The sequence below is a fragment of the Protomyctophum bolini genome (assembly GCF_963924005.1).
Source record: "Protomyctophum bolini genome assembly, chromosome: 6".
Classification (NCBI taxonomy): domain Eukaryota; kingdom Metazoa; phylum Chordata; class Actinopteri; order Myctophiformes; family Myctophidae; genus Protomyctophum; species Protomyctophum bolini.
In genome coordinates this window covers 49,825,084-49,846,150 of record NC_137867.1, presented here as the reverse complement: position 1 = coordinate 49,846,150, position 21,067 = coordinate 49,825,084, and the positions used below count along the sequence as shown (strand labels likewise).

General features: G+C 44.3%; 1 protein-coding gene across 1 annotated transcript; it reads right to left on the bottom strand.

Moving 5' to 3' along the window:
• Positions 1–838: 838 nt before the first annotated feature.
• LOC308316826 (proteinase-activated receptor 1-like) lies at positions 839–16,600 on the bottom strand. The gene is made up of 7 exons (XM_080765617.1): positions 16,329–16,600; positions 7,902–8,126; positions 6,703–7,102; positions 5,853–6,036; positions 5,354–5,511; positions 2,209–2,490; positions 839–1,353 (listed from the first exon to the last, which is right to left on the bottom strand). Exons 1-7 carry the CDS (start codon positions 16,414–16,416, stop codon positions 1,161–1,163), a joined length of 1,530 nt encoding a protein of 509 aa, XP_080621743.1. The 5' UTR covers positions 16,417–16,600; the 3' UTR covers positions 839–1,160.
• Between the last annotated feature and the right edge of the window lie 4,467 nt (positions 16,601–21,067).

Below are 21,067 nucleotides of genomic sequence, written 5' to 3'. Positions count from 1 at the left end.
TAACTTTAACCAACTCAGAGACTGTTCAAAGGTAACTTTAACCAACTCAGAGGCTGTTCAAAGGTAACTTTAACCAACTCATAGGCTGTTCAAAGGTAACTTTAACCAACTCAGAGGCTGTTCAAAGGTAACTTTAACCAACTCAGAGGCTGTTCAAAGATAACTTTAACCAACTCAGAGGCTGTTCAAAGATAACTTTAACCAACTCAGAGGCTGTTCAAAGGTAACTTTAACCAACTCAGAGGCTGTTCAAAGATAACTTTAACCAACTCAGAGGCTGTTCAAAGGTAACTTTAACCAACTCAGAGGCTGTTCAAAGGTAACTTTAACCAACTCAGAGGCTGTTCAAAGATAACTTTAACCAACTCAGAGGCTGTTCAAAGGTAACTTTAACCAACTCAGAGGCTGTTCAAAGGTCACTTTAACCAACTCATAGGCTGTTCAAAGATAACTTTAACCAACTCAGAGGCTGTTCAAAGGTAACTTTAACCAACTCAGTGGCTGTTCAAAGATAACTTTAACCAACTCAGAGGCTGTTCAAAGGTAACTTTAACCAACTCAGTGGCTGTTCAAAGATAACTTTAACCAACTCAGAGGCTGTTCAAAGGTAACTTTAACCAACTCAGTGGCTGTTCAAAGATAACTTTAACCAACTCAGAGGCTGTTCAAAGATAACTTTAACCAACTCAGAGGCTGTTCAAAGATAACTTTAACCAACTCAGTGGCTGTTCAAAGATAACTTTAACCAACTCAGAGGCTGTTCAAAGGTAACTTTAACCAACTCAGTGGCTGTTCAAAGATAACTTTAACCAACTCAGAGGCTGTTCAAAGGTAACTTTAACCAACTCAGTGGCTGTTCAAAGATAACTTTAACCAACTCAGAGGCTGTTCAAAGGTAACTTTAACCAACTCAGTGGCTGTTCAAAGATAACTTTAACCAACTCAGAGGCTGTTCAAAGGTAACATTATACTTATAGGCTATGATTTAGACCGCCGTAAATGTTCTCAAGTCAAAAAAAGAGTGTGGGCACCGCCCGTGAAAATAAGTATATCAACGTAATCCTTCACACCAGAAGCTTCTTATACTGGCTCTTCAGTATCAACGTAATCCTTCACACCAGAAGCTTCTCATACTGGCTCTTCAGTATCAACGTAATCCTTCACACCAGAAGCTTCTTATATTGACTCTTCAGGCCTTCAGCGGTGGAGGAGGAGTTGTTGTTATCGTGTTTCTTGGCGCTGGACGACTTGAGGCTGGACTTGAAGAAGGTTCTGGAGCTGGTGCTCCTGGACGACTCGTAGGAGTGGACGCCACCCTTCCCGCCGCTGACGGAGTCCGATGACGCGCGGCACCTGGAATGGAACATTATTGATTAATGTGCATTCAGGGTGTTCTTTACTATGAAGAATCAGGCAGAATAGTAGTATATATGTGAAGAGTCTGCCTGTTTTTCTCCTCTGGTGAAAAGCTGGATCAGTCAGGATCGGTCACATATTTACAGTATTTAGGAACTATTCTAGTCTGCCCCACTAGGGTTAGGGTTAGGGTAATCTGAGTTCCCAGAAGTTTTATCTTTCGCCACTAGGCGGGCGAGAAAGACTTCTGGGAAAAAAGGAACGTATCCCTGTGAGGGAAGTACGTTGCGCTCAGAATATGAGCGGACACTCCCCTTTCCGGTCTGAAGCACTGTGCATACCATGAAAATAGTCCGAAGGGAATCCAATTCCAAAATGAATTGTAGTAGGCCACCACCGCTCAAGGAGCAATTGTTTCCCTTCCGTCTTATTTAGATGTAGCGCCCACTCCATGTGGAACCCGCCCCTGTCTTTTGATTCGAATTTCATTTGAAACGCAACACACTGGGCCACGCCCCTGCTGCACAGGATCTGAGGCCAATTTTCCTAGACTAGGGTTAGGGTTACATATATAGGGGGGGCGGGTGCGGGCATTTATTAATTATTTTGCACACAGCCCTCCTATGAGACACAGACTGGTTTCTGAACCGCCCACAGCCCTCCCATGAGACACAGACTGGTTTCTGAACTGCCCACAGCCCTCCTATGAGACACAGACTGGTTTCTGAACCGCCCACAGCCCTCCCATGAGACACAGACTGGTTTCTGAACTGCCCACAGCACCCCATGGTAAAACCTGTCCTAACGTAACACACACCCCATGGTGAAAACCGTCCGTAACGTAACACTCACCCCAGCGCGGCTCCCAGCTGCCTCTGGCACTGCGACGAGCCGAAGTAGTAGACGAGCGGGTCCAGGCAGCAGCTGGCGCTGCCCACGCACAGGAACACCAGGTAGAGCGCGTAGGACCCGTCGGGGGGCGTGGCGGCGTGGCGCCCGCTCAGCTGCAGGTAGTGGACCAGGAGCAGCGCGTTGGACGGCGTGAAGCACGCCACGAACAGCGCCAGCACCGTCAGCGCCATCACCACCGCGCGGGCCTTGCGCCGGGAGCGGCCCGTCACGCCCAGAGGGATCCTGGTGTTGGAGAGGACGAGGAGGAGGAGTTAGAGCACCACGGAGCCCGCGGACCCCCAGTTGTAATGACATGCCAGGGACCCCCATAAGAGATAATATGCTTATATTCATCAGGGATGTCAAACTCAAACACACAGTGGGCCAAAATAAAGAAATTGGGCCGGACTGTGTTTCAACACACGGGCCATTTTTTGGGGAGAGGGCGAGTAGCTGAAAGTTGACCACAAGTGATATACTTTCACTGCTGATCGATATAGTGAAGAGAAGACGCATGCTTGCGCTTGCGGGCCCTCGATACGTGACAATGCACTCGCAGTGCATTGTGGGACTTGTAGTATTATGGTGGTCTGTGCAATATACCAGAGGGCCAGTTCTAATACTAATTAAATAATATTATCCCGCGGGCCAAAGATAATTCATTCACGGGCCTGATTTGGGCCCGTGGGCCTCGAGTTTGACATATATGCAATAGCATGTTAGAGCATACTGTATATATAATGCTATACATGCATTGCTTGCATTGTACAGTTATTTCTTATCATATATACTTATCCAGATTATGCTTGGTTCTACCATCATACTCATCATTACTATTTATATTTATCTATTTGTCTATTTATTATTCTGTATACATTACTGTACATACTGTACATGTTCTGCATTTATTCTCTCGTTTACTGCATTACTGTAATTCACTCTGGCTGGACGCCACTCTTCATTTCATTGTCAAAGTATTTGTATACGATGTGCAGTGACAATACATTGAATCTTTTACATTTTAGGCTTTTATCAGACGCTCTTAATCCAGAGCGACTTACATTAAGCAAGAACAAAAAAGCATGGGAATACATCACATAAAAAGAATTTATCATGAAACATGCGTAAGCTAAGAAAGTAACAGTGGAATATCTATATAATGACACTATGGGCTGTATTTTGCGTGTCTTAAGTACCAGGTCTTATTACCTAACTTGAGTAAACTAAAGACCTGGAGGCGTGGTCAATGCTCTTTGGCCACTCAGAATAGCCAAATGGCATTGATCACGCCTCCAGGTCTTTAGTTTACTCAAGTTAGGTAATAAGACCTGGTACTTAAGACACGCAAAATACAGCCCCATACATATAAACTATACATCTATACTACTATGCTATAAATATGTATGACGTGCTATGACTACAATGCAATTATAGTGCCGTCTACATAACATGCTATAAGTCTGTATCAAATGCTATCTAAGTCTACAGAAATGCTATCTAAGTCTACAGAAATGCTATCTAAGTCTACAGAAATGCTATCTAAGTCTACAGAAATGCTATCTAAGGGGGTGGGGTAAATGCTATGGGCCATGATGGAGTCTGAAAAGGTGGGTTTTCAGACGACGGCGGAAGATTGGGAGTGATGCTGCTATAATCTAATCTAATCTAAGAGTTCTACGGCTCTACCCGTGATTCTCAATACCATTTAAAATGTAAGGACCCCCAGGTTTGAAATGCAATAGGCTACGGCGGACCACCATTTAATGGCATTTCTATCTCTGGGACCCCCCATTTATATTGTAAAATCAATGTTAATTTAAGTCATAAGTCATAAGGTTCATAGCTTCATTGGTTCAATATCTATAATAATCCACAGACGCACTAAACAACTTTCACTTCTTAAGATGTTTCACAAATATAGCAGATCTACGACGTTATGCTTTTAAAAGCCAGACATGTTTTAAATATCGCCCTTAAAAGGAGCCTGCATTCTAATGTCACATGCGTGTGTGTGTGTGTGTGTGTGTGTGTGTGTGTGTGTGTGTGTGTGTGTGTCTGGAACTGTTGCCTCAGTCAGTTTACAGAACAGTGACACTGATGCATTTATATTTACACTGAAGATTGTTTTCCACTGAATACTTTGAAGATAATCTGTGTTGTGTTTGGTCTTTTTCTCATTTAAACCTAAAAACCACCCTGTCTCCATAGCTCAGTGGCCTGGCTAAAACACCCTGCCTCCATAGCTCAGTGGCCTGGCTAAACCACCCTGCCTCCATAGCTCAGTGGCCTGGCTAAACCACCCTGCCTCCATAGCTCAGTGGCCTGGCTAAACCACCCTGCCTCCATAGCTCAGGGAGTGCTAGAGAGGCAGAGGCTGACCTCCTGTAAGATGGGACCTTTCTCTGCATAACTTTGTAATGCTACTGACTTTGTAATGCTACTGACTTTGTGCACAACAATCTTGAAAACAAAGTAATACATTGTGGGCTTCAGCTGCTGACCGACCCTTCTAAATGTCAATCAATCAAGTCACCTTCATTCAAATGGCACGTGCCTTTTTTTTCTTTTCTTTTTTTTTCTTTTTTTACAATTTAAATTAAATATATACATTTAGGGGCATGTCATGTGGTCTACCTGCACAGCCTTTGTGATCTACTGGTAGATCCCGATCTACATTTTGGGAAGCCTTGAGCTATAGACTATCACTCTGCCTCCAGAGGAAAGCCTAGACTATCGCTCTGCCTCCAGAGGAAAGCCTAGACTATCACTCTGCCTCCAGAGGAAAGCCTAGACTATCACTCTGCCTCCAGAGGAAAGCCTAGACTATCGCTCTGCCTCCAGAGGAAAGCCTAGACTATCACTCTGCCTCCAGAGGAAAGCCTAGACTATCACTCTGCCTCCAGAGGAAAGCCTAGACTATCACTCTGCCTCCAGAGGAAAGCCTAGACTATCGCTCTGCCTCCAGAGGAAAGCCTAGACTATCGCTCTGCCTCCAGAGGAAAGCCTAGACTATCACTCTGCCTCCAGAGGAAAGCCTAGACTATCGCTCTGCCTCCAGAGGAAAGCCTAGACTATCACTCTGCCTCCAGAGGAAAGCCTTCCTGACCTGCTCAGGGTCCAGATGACGCGCGTGTAGCACACGCCGGTGACCACCAGGGGGAGGAAGAACAGACAGCAGGACAGCACGCAGAAGTAGATCATGTAGAAGTCAGTCAGATCGCCGTCGTCGTATTGGACGTCGTGACAGGTGGTGATGTCCATTTCCTGTTAGACACACAGACAGACAGGTGGTGATGTCCATTTCCTGTTAGACACACAGACAGACAGACAGGTGGTGATGTCCATTTCCTGTTAGACACACAGACAGACAGACAGGTGGTGATGTCCATTTCCTGTTAGACACACAGACAGACAGACAGGTGGTGATGTCCATTTCCTGTTAGACACACAGACAGACAGACAGGTGGTGATGTCCATTTCCTGACACACACACACCCACACCCACACACACACACACACACACACACACACACACACACACACACACACACACACACACACACACACACACACACACACACACACACACACCCCCCCCTACCTACCTCCAGGTACATGGTCTGCTGGTTGAGGACCAGCGGCACGGACCCCCCCAGCGCCACCATCCACGCCACGGCGCAGGCCGCCATGGCGTGCTGGGACTTCCGCCACACCAGGGAGTCGATGGGGTAGACCACGGCCAGCAGCCGGTCCACCGCAATGCAGGTGATGAGCAGCACCGAGCAGTACCTGAGAACACACACACACACACACACACAGAGAGGTGATGAGCCGCACCGAGCAGTACCTGAGCCAGGGGGGGCAGTCAGACAGATATTTAACCAGGGGGGCAGTCAGACACATATTTAACCAGGGGGGGGAGTCAGACAGATATTTAACCAGGGGGGCAGTCAGACAGATATTTAACCAGGGGGGCAGTCAGACATATTTAACCAGGGGGGCAGTCAGACAGATATTTAACCAGGGGGGCAGTCAGACAGATATTTAACCAGGGGGGCAGTCAGACACATATTTAACCAGGGGGGCAGTCAGACACATATTTAACCAGGGGGGCAGTCAGACAGATATTTAACCAGGGGGCAGTCAGACAGATATTTCGTGAAGCCACTAAGGAAATCGGAACATCCTGAAAGTTCATAGCTGTTGTGGCACTGTCATTGGGCGGTAATAACACAGTAACGTTTACATGTTGCAGTAGAATGCGGTAATAACACAGTAACGTTTACATGTTGCAGTAGAAGGCGGTAATAACACAGTAACGTTTACATGTTGCAGTAGAATGCGGTAATAACACAGTAACGTTTACATGTTGCAGTAGAATGCGGTAATAACACAGTAACGTTACATCTTGCAGTAGAAGCCGGTAATAACACAGTAATAACACAGTAACGTTACATGTTGCAGTAGAAGCCGGCGGTGACCACGCGGCACATGGCGGGTCCGAAGGGCCAGTCGTTGCCGTTGAAGTGGTACGCCATCCTGAAGGGCAGCAGCGCGGCCAGCAGCAGGTCGGCCAGCGCCAGGTTCAGCATGTAGACCACGGCGGGCTTCATGGGGCGCCCGCCGCCCCGCCGCCCCCGCCCCCGGGAGAACGCCACCACCGCCACCCCGTTGAGCGGCACGCTGACCAGGCAGACCAGCGCGTAGAAGCAGGGCATGAGCACGGTGGACAGGGGACCGCTGAGGAACCGCCGCGCCTCCTCGGACATGAGGCCGTCGTCCTCCTCGTGGTCAGAGGCGTTGGAGGCGTGGTCAGAGGCGTGGTCAGAGGCGTTGGAGGCGGTCAGACCCAACCCTGCAACCACAGGTTTATCATGTAGACGTTTAGCAGACGCTCTTAAATCCAGAGCGATTTACAGTAAGTGGAATATCTATATAATGAAATGATATACAATAACTCTATCTACTTAAAATCATGTATAGCCTAAAAGTAAGAAAGTATAGTACATTTTACTCAGGTAGCATACTGTATACTGTATACGTATACGTTACGGAGTTATTTCCGATTGTCAGTACTTTTACCGTCTATTTGTACTTTTTACGACAATTACAATTTTTCAAAAACTTTAGTTACTTTGTAGATTTGGATTATCATTACAAAACATCAGAGAAACAGCTTTGGTCACATGGTCACAATGCGTCGCTATGATAGTCTGCTGGAAGTCTTTGGTCACATGGTCACAATACGTCGCTATGATAGTCTGCTGGAAGTCTTTTCCAAAGACTTGCAGCCTGAAATTAAGTTGACTAAATTAACTGTAGATTTAGTAAAAATACCAGTAAGACGCGCAAACGCGGGAAGCGAACGCAGCTCGTACATATTTGGGTTTTGAACGTATAGCTGCTTTGGGGACTCCTTATATGGTCATGGTGACGTAATCACTCAGCTCCATATATGGGCACAAAAGCGGGACAGACAGACACACGGACAGACATGATCTGCTAGGTCTCATAGTAAGTGCTCACTGCGTTCGCAATCACTGCGTTCGCAATCACTGCGTTCGCAATCACTGCGTTCGCAATGACAAAAAAACTAAACGGAATGCTATTTAAAAGACTCAGACTTTGCTGTGAAGATCAACATTAGGCTATACCTGCTGCGCCCCTGCTGATGCCGTTAGAGGCGTTGCTGGTGGTCCGCGGGGGCTCGACCGCCACAGAGCTCACCATGACGTCTCTGTACAGGACGGGTTCGTCCAGATCGGGTTCATCCGGGTCTGGGAACGGTTCCTCCGGTTCCTCCTGAGGAGGATCGACCGCCTTGACCACCTGCTTCCTCCTGAGGAACGTCCGACCCGGAGGTCCCGTGACCGGAGCCTCTACGATGAGTCAAAGCATTAAAAACATGAATTAATGTAAGGTCTGGTGACCGGAGCCTCTACGATGAGTCAAAGAAAGCATTAAAACATGAATTAATGTAAGGTCTGGTGACCGGAGCCTCTACGGTGAGTCAAAGAAAGCATTACAAACATGAATTAATGTAAGGTCTGGTGACCGGAGTCTCTACGGTGAGTCAAAGCATTAAAAACATGAATTAATGTAAGGTCTGGTTTGACCGGAGCCTCTACGACGAGTCAAAGCATTAAAAACACGAATTAATGTAAGGTCTGGTGACCAGAGCCTCTACGATGAGTCAAAGCATTAAAAACATGAATTAATGTAAGGTCTGGTGACCGGAGCCTCTACGACGAGTCAAAGCATTAAAAACATGAATTAATGTAAGGTCTGGTGACCGGAGCCTCTACGATGAGTCAAAGAAAGCATTAAAAACATGAATTAATGTAAGGTCTGGTGACCGGAGCCTCTACGATGAGTCAAAGTAAGCATTAAAAACATGAATTAATGTAAGGTCTGGTGACCGGAGCCTCTACGATGAGTCAAAGTATTAAAAACATGAATTAATGTAAGGTCTGGTGACCGGAGCCTCTACGATGAGTCAAAGCATTAAAAACATGAATTAATGTAAGGTCTGGTGACCGGAGCCTCTACGACGAGTCAAAGCATTAAAAACATGAATTAATGTAAGGTCTGGTGACCGGAGCCTCTACGATGAGTCAAAGCATTAAAACATGAATTAATGTAAGGTCTGGTGACCAGAGCCTCTACGATGAGTCAAAGCATTAAAAACATGAATTAATGTAAGGTCTGGTGACCGGAGCCTCTACGGTGAGTCAAAGCATTAAAAACATGAATTAATGTAAGGTCTGGTGACCGGAGCCTCTACGATGAGTCAAAGCATTAAAAACATGAATTAATGTAAGGTCTGGTGACCGGAGCCTCTACGATGAGTCAAAGCATTAAAACATTAATTAATGTAAGGTCTGGTGACCGGAGCCTCTACGATGAGTCAAAGTATTAAAAACATGAATTAATGTAAGGTCTGGTGACCGGAGCCTCTACGATGAGTCAAAGTATTAAAAACATGAATTAATGTAAGGTCTGGTGACCAGAGCCTCTACGATGAGTCAAAGCATTAAAAACATGAATTAATGTAAGGTCTGGTGACCGGAGCCTCTACGACGAGTCAAAGCATTAAAAACATGAATTAATGTAAGGTCTGGTGACCGGAGCCTCTACGGTGAGTCAAAGCATTAAAAACATGAATTAATGTAAGGTCTGGTGACCGGAGCCTCTACGATGAGTCAAAGCATTAAAAACATGAATTAATGTAAGGTCTGGTGAACGGAGCCTCTACGATGAGTCAAAGCATTAAAAACATGAATTAATGTAAGGTCTGGTGACCGGAGCCTCTACGATGAGTCAAAGCATTAAAAACATGAATTAATGTAAGGTCTGGTGACCGGAGCCTCTACGATGAGTCAAAGCATTAAAACATTAATTAATGTAAGGTCTGGTGACCGGAGTCTCTACGGTGAGTCAAAGCATTAAAAACATGAATTAATGTAAGGTCTGGTGACCGGAGCCTCTACGATGAGTCAAAGTATTAAAAACATGAATTAATGTAAGGTCTGGTGACCGGAGCCTCTACGATGAGTCAAAGTATTAAAAACATGAATTAATGTAAGGTCTGGTGACCAGAGCCTCTACGGTGAGTCAAAGCATTAAAACATGAATTAATGTAAGGTCTGGTGACCGGAGCCTCTACGATGAGTCAAAGCATTAAAAACATGAATTAATGTAAGGTCTGGTGACCGGAGCCTCTACGATGAGTCAAAGCATTAAAAACATGAATTAATGTAAGGTCTGGTGACCGGAGCCTCTACGGTGAGTCAAAGCATTAAAAACATGAATTAATGTAAGGTCTGGTGACCGGAGCCTCTACGATGAGTCAAAGCATTAAAAACATGAATTAATGTAAGGTCTGGTGACCGGAGCCTCTACGATGAGTCAAAGCATTAAAAACATGAATTAATGTAAGGTCTGGTGACCGGAGCCTCTACGACGAGTCAAAGCATTAAAAACATGAATTAATGTAAGGTCTGGTGACCGGAGACTCTACGATGAGTCAAAGTATTAAAACATGAATTAATGTAAGGTCTGGTGACCGGAGACTCTACGATGAGTCAAAGAAAGCATTAAAACATGAATTAATGTAAGGTCTGGTGACCGGAGCCTCTACGATGAGTCAAAGAAAGCATTAAAACATGAATTAATGTAAGGTCTGGTGACCGGAGCCTCTACGATGAGTCAAAGAAAGCATTAAAAACATGAATTAATGTAAGGTCTGGTGAACGGAGCCTCTACGATGAGTCAAAGCATTAAAAACATGAATTAATGTAAGGTCTGGTGACCGGAGCCTCTACGATGAGTCAAAGCATTAAAAACATGAATTAATGTAAGGTCTGGTGACCGGAGCCTCTACGATGAGTCAAAGCATTAAAACATTAATTAATGTAAGGTCTGGTGACCGGAGTCTCTACGGTGAGTCAAAGCATTAAAAACATGAATTAATGTAAGGTCTGGTGACCGGAGCCTCTACGATGAGTCAAAGTATTAAAAACATGAATTAATGTAAGGTCTGGTGACCGGAGCCTCTACGATGAGTCAAAGTATTAAAAACATGAATTAATGTAAGGTCTGGTGACCAGAGCCTCTACGGTGAGTCAAAGCATTAAAACATGAATTAATGTAAGGTCTGGTGACCGGAGCCTCTACGATGAGTCAAAGCATTAAAAACATGAATTAATGTAAGGTCTGGTGACCGGAGCCTCTACGATGAGTCAAAGCATTAAAAACATGAATTAATGTAAGGTCTGGTGACCGGAGCCTCTACGGTGAGTCAAAGCATTAAAAACATGAATTAATGTAAGGTCTGGTGACCGGAGCCTCTACGATGAGTCAAAGCATTAAAAACATGAATTAATGTAAGGTCTGGTGACCGGAGCCTCTACGATGAGTCAAAGCATTAAAAACATGAATTAATGTAAGGTCTGGTGACCGGAGCCTCTACGATGAGTCAAAGTATTAAAACATGAATTAATGTAAGGTCTGGTGACCGGAGACTCTACGATGAGTCAAAGAAAGCATTAAAACATGAATTAATGTAAGGTCTGGTGACCGGAGCCTCTACGATGAGTCAAAGAAAGCATTAAAACATGAATTAATGTAAGGTCTGGTGACCGGAGCCTCTACGATGAGTCAAAGAAAGCATTAAAAACATGAATTAATGTAAGGTCTGGTGAACGGAGCCTCTACGATGAGTCAAAGCATTAAAAACATGAATTAATGTAAGGTCTGGTGACCGGAGCCTCTACGATGAGTCAAAGCATTAAAAACATGAATTAATGTAAGGTCTGGTGACCGGAGCCTCTACGATGAGTCAAAGCATTAAAACATTAATTAATGTAAGGTCTGGTGACCGGAGCCTCTACGGTGAGTCAAAGTATTAAAAACATGAATTAATGTAAGGTCTGGTGACCGGAGCCTCTACGATGAGTCAAAGCATTAAAAACATGAATTAATGTAAGGTCTGGTGACCGGAGCCTCTACGATGAGTCAAAGCATTAAAACATGAATTAATGTAAGGTCTGGTGACCGGAGCCTCTACGATGAGTCAAAGAAAGCATTAAAAACATGAATTAATGTAAGGTCTGGTGACCGGAGCCTCTACGATGAGTCAAAGCATTAAAACATGAATTAATGTAAGGTCTGGTGACCGGAGCCTCTACGGTGAGTCAAAGAAAGCATTAAAACATGAATTAATGTAAGGTCTGGTGACCGGAGCCTCTACGATGAGTCAAAGAAAGCATTAAAACATGAATTAATGTAAGGTCTGGTGACCGGAGCCTCTACGATGAGTCAAAGAAAGCATTAAAAACATGAATTAATGTAAGGTCTGGTGAACGGAGCCTCTACGATGAGTCAAAGCATTAAAAACATGAATTAATGTAAGGTCTGGTGACCGGAGCCTCTACGGTGAGTCAAAGAAAGCATTAAAACATGAATTAATGTAAGGTCTGGTGACCGGAGCCTCTACGATGAGTCAAAGCATTAAAAACATGAATTAATGTAAGGTCTGGTGACCGGAGCCTCTACGATGAGTCAAAGCATTAAAAACATGAATTAATGTAAGGTCCCGTGACTGGAGCCTCTACGATGAGTCAAAGCATTAAAAACATGAATTAATGTAAGGTCTGGTGACCGGAGCCTCTACGGTGAGTCAAAGCATTAAAAACATGAATTAATGTAAGGTCTGGTGACCAGAGCCTCTACGATGAGTCAAAGCATTAAAACATGAATTAATGTAAGGTCCCGTGACTGGAGCCTCAAATGGGCAACTGGCGGCTCGCGGGCCACATGCGGCCCCCACCTTCACCTAATGTGGCCCTCAGAATAATATCGGAATACTGATATGTTATTGATTTCAGCTGTTTACAATTCCAAACATGCAAACATGACCCTTTTTAATTAGAGTAGTGGTATTATTTCAAATAATGTTATTGTCTTTTTTAAGTCCAATATATTTGTATTTAGTTAAAATGACTTTTCAGGATTTCAATTCAAATAATAGCAAAAATAGCCGATCTACAAGTTCAAAACGCGCCGCGATGCGACACAATTTGAACTTGTAGATTTCTTTCTTTTCTTTTTTCTTTAACCTTTCTTTAACCAGCTAGTAAAAACCACATTGAGACTGAAGTCTCTTTTACACAGTGTGAACTGGCCAGAACAAGAGGCTAAATAAGTGACACAACTCTGCCAGTAACAACAAATACACAACAAAAAACCGGACAGACATACAGTACAATGCTCATAAATACAGTACCCACTGCCGAAGAAGCTCAAAGGGAGAATAGGAACGCGACCAATAAGGACTAATAAATAAGAACTAAGCAACGGAAATTGCTAGTTGACTAAAAAGCAAGCAGACAGTTGCTATACGTCCAAGCAGGAGCAGTGTATGGGGAGTGTGCCCCATGATGGCAATCCATTTAAAGCTCACTAGGGGAATCACAGCAGCCAGTTTGAGTCTGGACTGTGAGGTCATTCCAAGACCAGGGTTCCAAATAAGCAATGCTTTTTTTCTCCCAGCCTCAGATTTAGTTGACGTTACGACGTAGCGTAACCAAGCATTTGATCTGAGGTTGAGAGAGTTTTGGACAAGTTCAAATGTAGAACCAATGTAACGTGGGAGGTTATACCAAGAATGGCTTTATAAATGAGAGTATACCAATGTATAGCAACCTGCGAGACGTTAAGGAATACCAACCCACGAGGGCGTGCAGAGTAGATTGGCTATTTTTGCTACAACATGCATGCGATGTGGCCCCTCTGGTGTGAGTGTGGAAACATAATGGCCCTCTCCATGGTCAAAGTTGCTCCACCCCCTGATCTACGGTGAGTCAAAGAAAGCATTATTTAAAACATGTATAGTTCTTCATTCCTTTTCATTAGACGAACGCCCTTTTTCAACCTATACGTCATATAACTGGTCCTCACAGCCAGGTGCTCCTTACAACGTTTACGTTGCCAAAGCAAGTGTCAAAGTATAATAAAAATCACACCCGTGTGAAGTGAGGGGCGCTAATATATTAAAGTCTATTAAACACACGTTGATTAGGTGATGTAATGGTGATGTAAAACAAACGGTGACAAAACAAACATTAAATTCTCTTTGTTGTTAATGGCATTTCATGTTTATAGTGTTCTCAAGCAGTGCATGGGACGGTCAATTAACACCGAGCTAAACCACAGCCAACTAAGACAGAATCAAGGTTGGAATTGACCGTTTACTTCTATACTTCTTTGATGACTTGATGGTAAAAACTGTAAAATAATAAAACAATACAAACATTCAGTGTCTGTTCTAAATTGACAGCATTGCACACCCAGGCAATTATAAACCACACTGTGGCTAAACCACATACACACTGCAGTGTAATTAGAAACCACACTGTGGCTAAACCACATACACACTGCAGTGTAATTAGAAACCACACTGTGGCTAAACCACATACACACTGCAGTGTAATTAGAAACCACACTGTGGCTAAACCACATACACACTGCAGTGTAATTAGAAACCACACTGTGGCTAAACCACATACACACTGCAGTGCAATTATAAACCACACTGTGGCTAAACCACATACACACTGCAGTGTAATTATAAACCACACTGTGGCTAAACCACATACACACTGCAGTGTAATTATAAACCACACTGTGGCTAAACCACATACACACTGCAGTGTAATTATAAACCACACTGTGGCTAAACCACATACACACTGCAGTGTAATTATAAACCACACTGTGGCTAAACCACATACACACTGCAGTGTAATTATAAACCACACTGTGGCTAAACCACATACACACTGCAGTGTAATTAGAAACCACACTGTGGCTAAACCACATACACACTGCAGTGTAATTAGAAACCACACTGTGGCTAAACCACATACACACTGCAGTGTAATTAGAAACCACACTGTGGCTAAACCACATACACACTGCAGTGTAATTAGAAACCACACTGTGGCTAAACCACATACACACTGCAGTGTAATTAGAAACCACACTGTGGCTAAACCACATACACACTGCAGTGTAATTAGAAACCACACTGTGGCTAAACCACATACACACTGCAGTGTAATTAGAAACCACACTGTGGCTAAACCACATACACACTGCAGTGTAATTAGAAACCACACTGTGGCTAAACCACATACACACTGCAGTGTAAATAGCAAGAGGACATACTACACCTGCACTGCTCTGCAGACAGCAGCAAACATTGTTTAGAATTCCAAATAAACATACACAAAGCATATCACAGAAAGTTACAATAACTGGATGCACCGGCACAACTTACGACATTGCATCAGAAATGCTCCCAAGTCGGGGTAAGATGTGTTTCAAGGCTCAAGCTCTGAGCAGGTCTGCCTTCTCTATGCTCTGCTGCATGCAAAATGGTGCTAACAGGAAGTGACTCATTAAATTGAGTTTTCAAAATAAAGCAGTGGTACACATCTTCACAATAAAGTATTCACAAACTTTTCTACTCTAAACAGAAATACAACATGTTGAATATAATTGCCTTATAAAGGCAAGACAATGTTTGTGTTTAGGGGACAAGATGACGTACATTTTCCCTTCATTGTCCATGGCGTTTTTAAAACCAACATTGAACTAAAAACAAACATTAAACCTCAATAACAAAGTATGTAGCCTACAGTTGGATGAGCTCAGCATTGTGTAAACAGAGCTATGTCACATTGCATCATTGCACGGATGTTACATACAGCTGGGTATGAAGCTGTTTTGAAACAAATAGCAGCAAAGTTTCGCAATCACTTTGGGACAAACATCAGCATTCTTTTCCCCAAAACTAAATTGGCATAAAAGAAAATCACACCCGTGTGAAGTGAGGGGCGCTCTAATCATCGTGTCCACACTAAAGCTGTTTATAGGAGGTGTTAGCGCCCCTCAGAAAGCTGCCCTGTACCCGCCTGGGCGCCTGTAGGCTGGGAAAACGAGACAGCGTGTCGCAGGTTCGAGTCCCGATCCCGACGACCTTTTCTGCGTGTCATTCACCCCCCCCCCCCTCATCCCCTGTGACACACACACACACACACACACACACACACACACACACACACACACACACATCTCTCCCCATTTACTGTCAGACTACTTACTGTCTACCTATCAATAAAGGCATGAAAGAAACCCCAAAAAGTCTCAGATTTAAAATGAGTTTAAAGTTAGCATGCTCTGTGCACAGTAGATCTATAGAGGTCTACTCGGTACAGTAATCCATACATTAATTAGTTATTATTATACAGTAGATTTACATTATTATATCCGGTATAATATTCAGATTTCCGAATGGATAAAACAACAGCTATAATAATATACAGTCTATAGATTCTATAACAGTTGGTTCCCTATATAACTTTTCAGTCCGTGACCCAAAACAGAAATTAGATATTCGCACGCTAGTGAAAATAGCAGATCTACAAGCTCACAATGGTGTTGATCGCTTCACGACATAACACACAATCATAACACACAACGGCTCCTACACAGTCTCTACTGTAGCCTACTCTTACCGTTGCGTAGGGCAGCCCAGGCAGCCTGCGCGCACAGCACAACCAACAGCACGTTCACGGCAGGCATCGCTCTGTTCACAGCAGGCATCGCTCTGGTCAGATGGACTTTGATTGTAGTAAATCCTGGACAAAATATTAATCCCAGACAAGAGAGAGAGAAAAGATATATTACTTTTCTTATTTAATCTAATAAGAATGGAGCCTGTACTCCTCTCCGACACAACAGAGAGTGAGTGGTGACGGGATGGGTGACTCCCGCCCAGCTCAGCCCAGCTCAGCTCAGCCTCTAAGGGAGCGGAAAAGGGTCTGGGAAAAAGGGAAGCCCCCCTTCTCTGGGGCCCGCACACACACACACACACACACACACACACACACACACACACACACACACACACAGTTGGAGCACATTCCTCTCCTGTGATGTCATTCCTCTGAGTGCTGAGATGATATCTACAGTACAGATACCATCCAGTACGTCAACATGGATGACGTCATGTTTATGAGTCTAAAAAATATATATATATATAACATTAGAAAACATAGAGCATGAGGTCATAGTTAACGTTCTGCCACGTGATCTACGTTTACGTCTGTGCGTTATGTAATATTACCAGTAAGACGCGCAAACGCGGGAAGCGAACGCAGCTCGTACATATTTGGGTTTTGGACGTATAGCTGCTTTGGGGACTCCTTATATGGTTATGGCTGAGTCATGGTGACGTAATCACTCAGCAGATTACGTCACCATGACTCAGCCATAACCATATAAGGAGTCCCCAAAGCAGCTATACGTCCAAAACCCAAATATGTACGAGCTGCGTTCGCTTCCCGCGTTTGCGCGTCTTACTGGTATAGTAGGGTGAGCATATCATTTAAAAAAAATACAAAAATTAAAAAAAATAAACCGGGACCAGTGTTGATTCGCAACTCTAGATTTTTTTAAATAATGGGATGAATTTTAATCTAGAGTTGCAATCCCCTCCATTTACTCCACATTCATCCAATTTGCGTTTGCGATCTGCTTGTCTTAAACGACGTTATAATCTCACCGACTTTGCAGCTCTAGGCCAAGCTTGAATTATCCTCTGTCAATCTGCCGAGCTTTTATTTCATATAAATCCACCGTAGACATGTTGTTAATGAGATACTTTCCGTCTAGACATCCTCTGCAGGTGATTGGAGTTTTTATTAAGGGGTCGCACTGCTCATTATGTGCAAATTCAAACCAGGTGGTACGCAGGGCCGTTCAGTGACATACGACGAGCGCTTCCAAACTCCAACACTTAGAAAAGTAATCACCTGCAGAGAATGTCTTGACAGAAAGTATCTCATTAACAACATGTTCTACGGGTGGAGTTTTATGAAAAACAAGCTCGGCAGATTGAAAGAGGATAATTCAAGGTACTTGGCCTATACAGCTGCAACATGCTGGTGAGTTTAACATTTGAGTACCACAGACGAAAAACAGTTTAAGTCCAAATTTCTTTCTGACCCCTCCACGAAAAGGCCTCGTTGTCCTGAACCCTTATCTATCATTTATACATTATGGATCAATAGTGTGGACTTAGACTGTTTTTCGTCTGTGGCATTCATTTATGATAAAGGGTTCAGTTTGTTCCTATAACTAAGCTATCAATAATTAGGCCGCAGGGACCCCCCCTGGGACCCCCTTTGACCAGCAGCAGTGATAGAGATCTGTGGTTTTCCACCGGTGGTTGAGAAGCAGCGATATAGATTGTGATGATAATGAACATTCATGTCGACTCAGAGGCAGATTATCACCGCTGACACTGTAGCCCCCTCCGGTGGATAGATACGTCACAAGGCGTTCTTTGTTGTACAGACATTTATTTAGCGTATGCTAAATGCCGTGAGAACTGAATAAAAAACATAAAAGACAATATACATCCAGTACAATATTCTCATAGAGAACAACGAGTACGACGCGCGAACGCGGGAAGCGAACGCAGATCGTAAATTGCAATAACAATTAGAATACATTACGAATTAGTGTCACTCAGCTCCATATATGGGCACAAAAGGGGCCAGGTCCACAACAAACAAATCACTGGCCCCTTTCGTGCCCATATATGGAGCTGAGTGATTGCTGATGCAACACACTCCATATTTCGATAGCGGGACAGACACACGGACACACGGACACACGGACACACGGACAGACATGATCTGCTAGGTCTCATAGTAAGTGCTCACTGCGTTCGCAATAATTAATAAACAATACAGGTTACAATAAACAAACGCAAATGTAACAAATATACCTCATTGGCCGCATCCACTTTGGGGGGAATAAACGGGGGCAATCTTCTCAGTTTCAGTGTATTGGCTTTGACTGATATATCATGGGCTGGAAAACAGCAGATCTACATGTGGCATGCAGCATTTTAGCTGTTGCACGCTGAAGCTCTCTCTCAGAATGATCTGGCTCTGCCCTGCTCTGCTAATTATGAGTGATCCAAAACACCCTTGCTCAATCAGCAGATCAGGCTTCCACTGCTCAGAGGTTAAAGTGACCTTAGTCAATCAATCAAACATAAATCACCTCAAAACACATTGAAAACAAAGTAGAAACACATAGAAACATGGAATTGACATAAAACAAAAAACATTATGAACTTCTTAACTTACCGGTATGTAGTTATTTATAAATTAACTTTAATTCTGTAGGCAGCTTTTAATCTTGATGACAGCTACAGACACGTTTAACAGATGCTCCCCTAAAGAATGTTTAATTATTATGTGTACATAAAATAGGGTCAAAACACTGGGGTTAAAAACTCACCTTTATTATTCGAGTTGTAAATCATGTGTGAAAATGTTTGTCTCTTTTGTTGTCTTGTTGCTACAGTCAGTGCTAGGACAGAAGACAGCACGGTGGACTCCATGTTGTTCCCTGGAAGGACAGAAGACCGTACGGTGGACTCCATGTTGCTCCCTGGAAGGACAGAAGACCGTACGGTGGACTGAACGTGGAAGTGTAGGTATCTACCCTAGGGAACACGGGGAGAACATGTGAGGGTACCTATCCTAGGGGACACGGGGAGAACATGTGAGGGTACCTACCCTAGGGGACATGGGGAGAACATGTGAGGGTACCTACCCTATAGGGGACACGGGGAGAACCTGTGAGGGTACCTACCCTATAGGGACACAGGGAGAACATGTGAGGGTACCTATCCTAGGGGACACGGGGAGAACATGTGAGGGTACCTACCCTAGGGGACACGGGGAGAACATGCGAGGGTACCTACCCTAGGGGACACGGGGAGAACATGTGAGGGTACCTACCCTATAGGGGACACGGGGAGAACATGTGAGGGTACCTACCCTATAGGGGACACGGGGAGAACATGTGAGGGTACCTACCCTATAGGGGACACGGGGAGAACATGTGAGGGTACCTACCCTATAGGGGACACGGGGAGAACATGTGAGGGTACCTACCCTAGGGGACACGGGGAGAACATGTGAGGGTACCTACCCTAGGGGACACGGGGAGAACATGTGAGGGTACCTACCCTAGGGGACACGGGGAGAACATGTGAGGGTACCTACCCTAGGGGACACGGGGAGAACATGTGAGGGTACCTACCCTAGGGGACATGGGGAGAACATGTGAGGGTACCTACCCTATAGGGGACACGGGGAGAACATGTGAGGGTACCTACCCTAGGGGACACGGGGAGAACATGTGAGGGTACCTACCCTAGGGGACACGGGGAGAACATGTGAGGGTACCTACTGTACCCTAGGGGACACGGGGAGAACATGTGAGGGTACCTACTACCTACCCTAGGGGACACGGGGAGAACATGCAAACTCCACACAGAAAGGCCTTTTCGCCAACCCTGCACCCCGCAATACTAGTTTAAATAACGTTTACACCGGGATGGACAGTATGTCCAGTTCAGGCGTTCCTTAAAAAACAACAGATTCCTGCTGGAGAGGGGGAGGGGGGGGCGGTGGAGGGGAGGGGGGGGGGGGGGGGGGGGTGGAGGGCGGACCTGACTGCGCTGTGAAAGATTAAACACAGCTGTATGAATGAATCACAGAGGACTTTTTTCTTCGATTGTTTCCGTCTCAGCCGTCTCCTCTCTCACACTTCTCTGTGTGTGTGTGTGTGTGTGTGTGTGTGTGTGTGTGTGTGTGTGTGTGTGTGTGTGTGTGCGTGCGTGCATGCTCTTCACCTAATGGAGCTCATAAGTTCAGGAGCAAGAGACCACGCCTCCAATCCAGCTAGCTCCACCTCCTACCAACACTCCTCCAATCAGGTCACCCTGATTGGAATTGTATTGAAATTGTCAATAAATGTAGTCTATGGTTTTAGTCATCATAGCTTAGTTTATATTTGGTTTCCATTTAGTTTTCGTCGGGGAAAAATGGTAAACCTAGTCGATAGTTGTCATAGTTTTAGTCGACGAAATAAACAACTCTTTATTTCTATACCTAATAAAACATAAAGGAATCTTTGACAGGAAAAGACTTAGACTTAGACTGAGACTTAGACTTAAGAAAAAGAAAAAAAACTTTTATTTCCTCATGCTCAAAGTGTTTTCTTAAGTCTCAGTCTAAGACGTTTTACTTCTCTGTTCTACGGTGACTTTCCAGGTGAAGAAGCTCATTCAAATACACAGGGGTGGAGGATTGGAACAACATTCCAAGGGAAATTAAATTGGCCCAGTCTTTGAACATTTTTTAAAATATGTTGGAAAAGTGGCTGA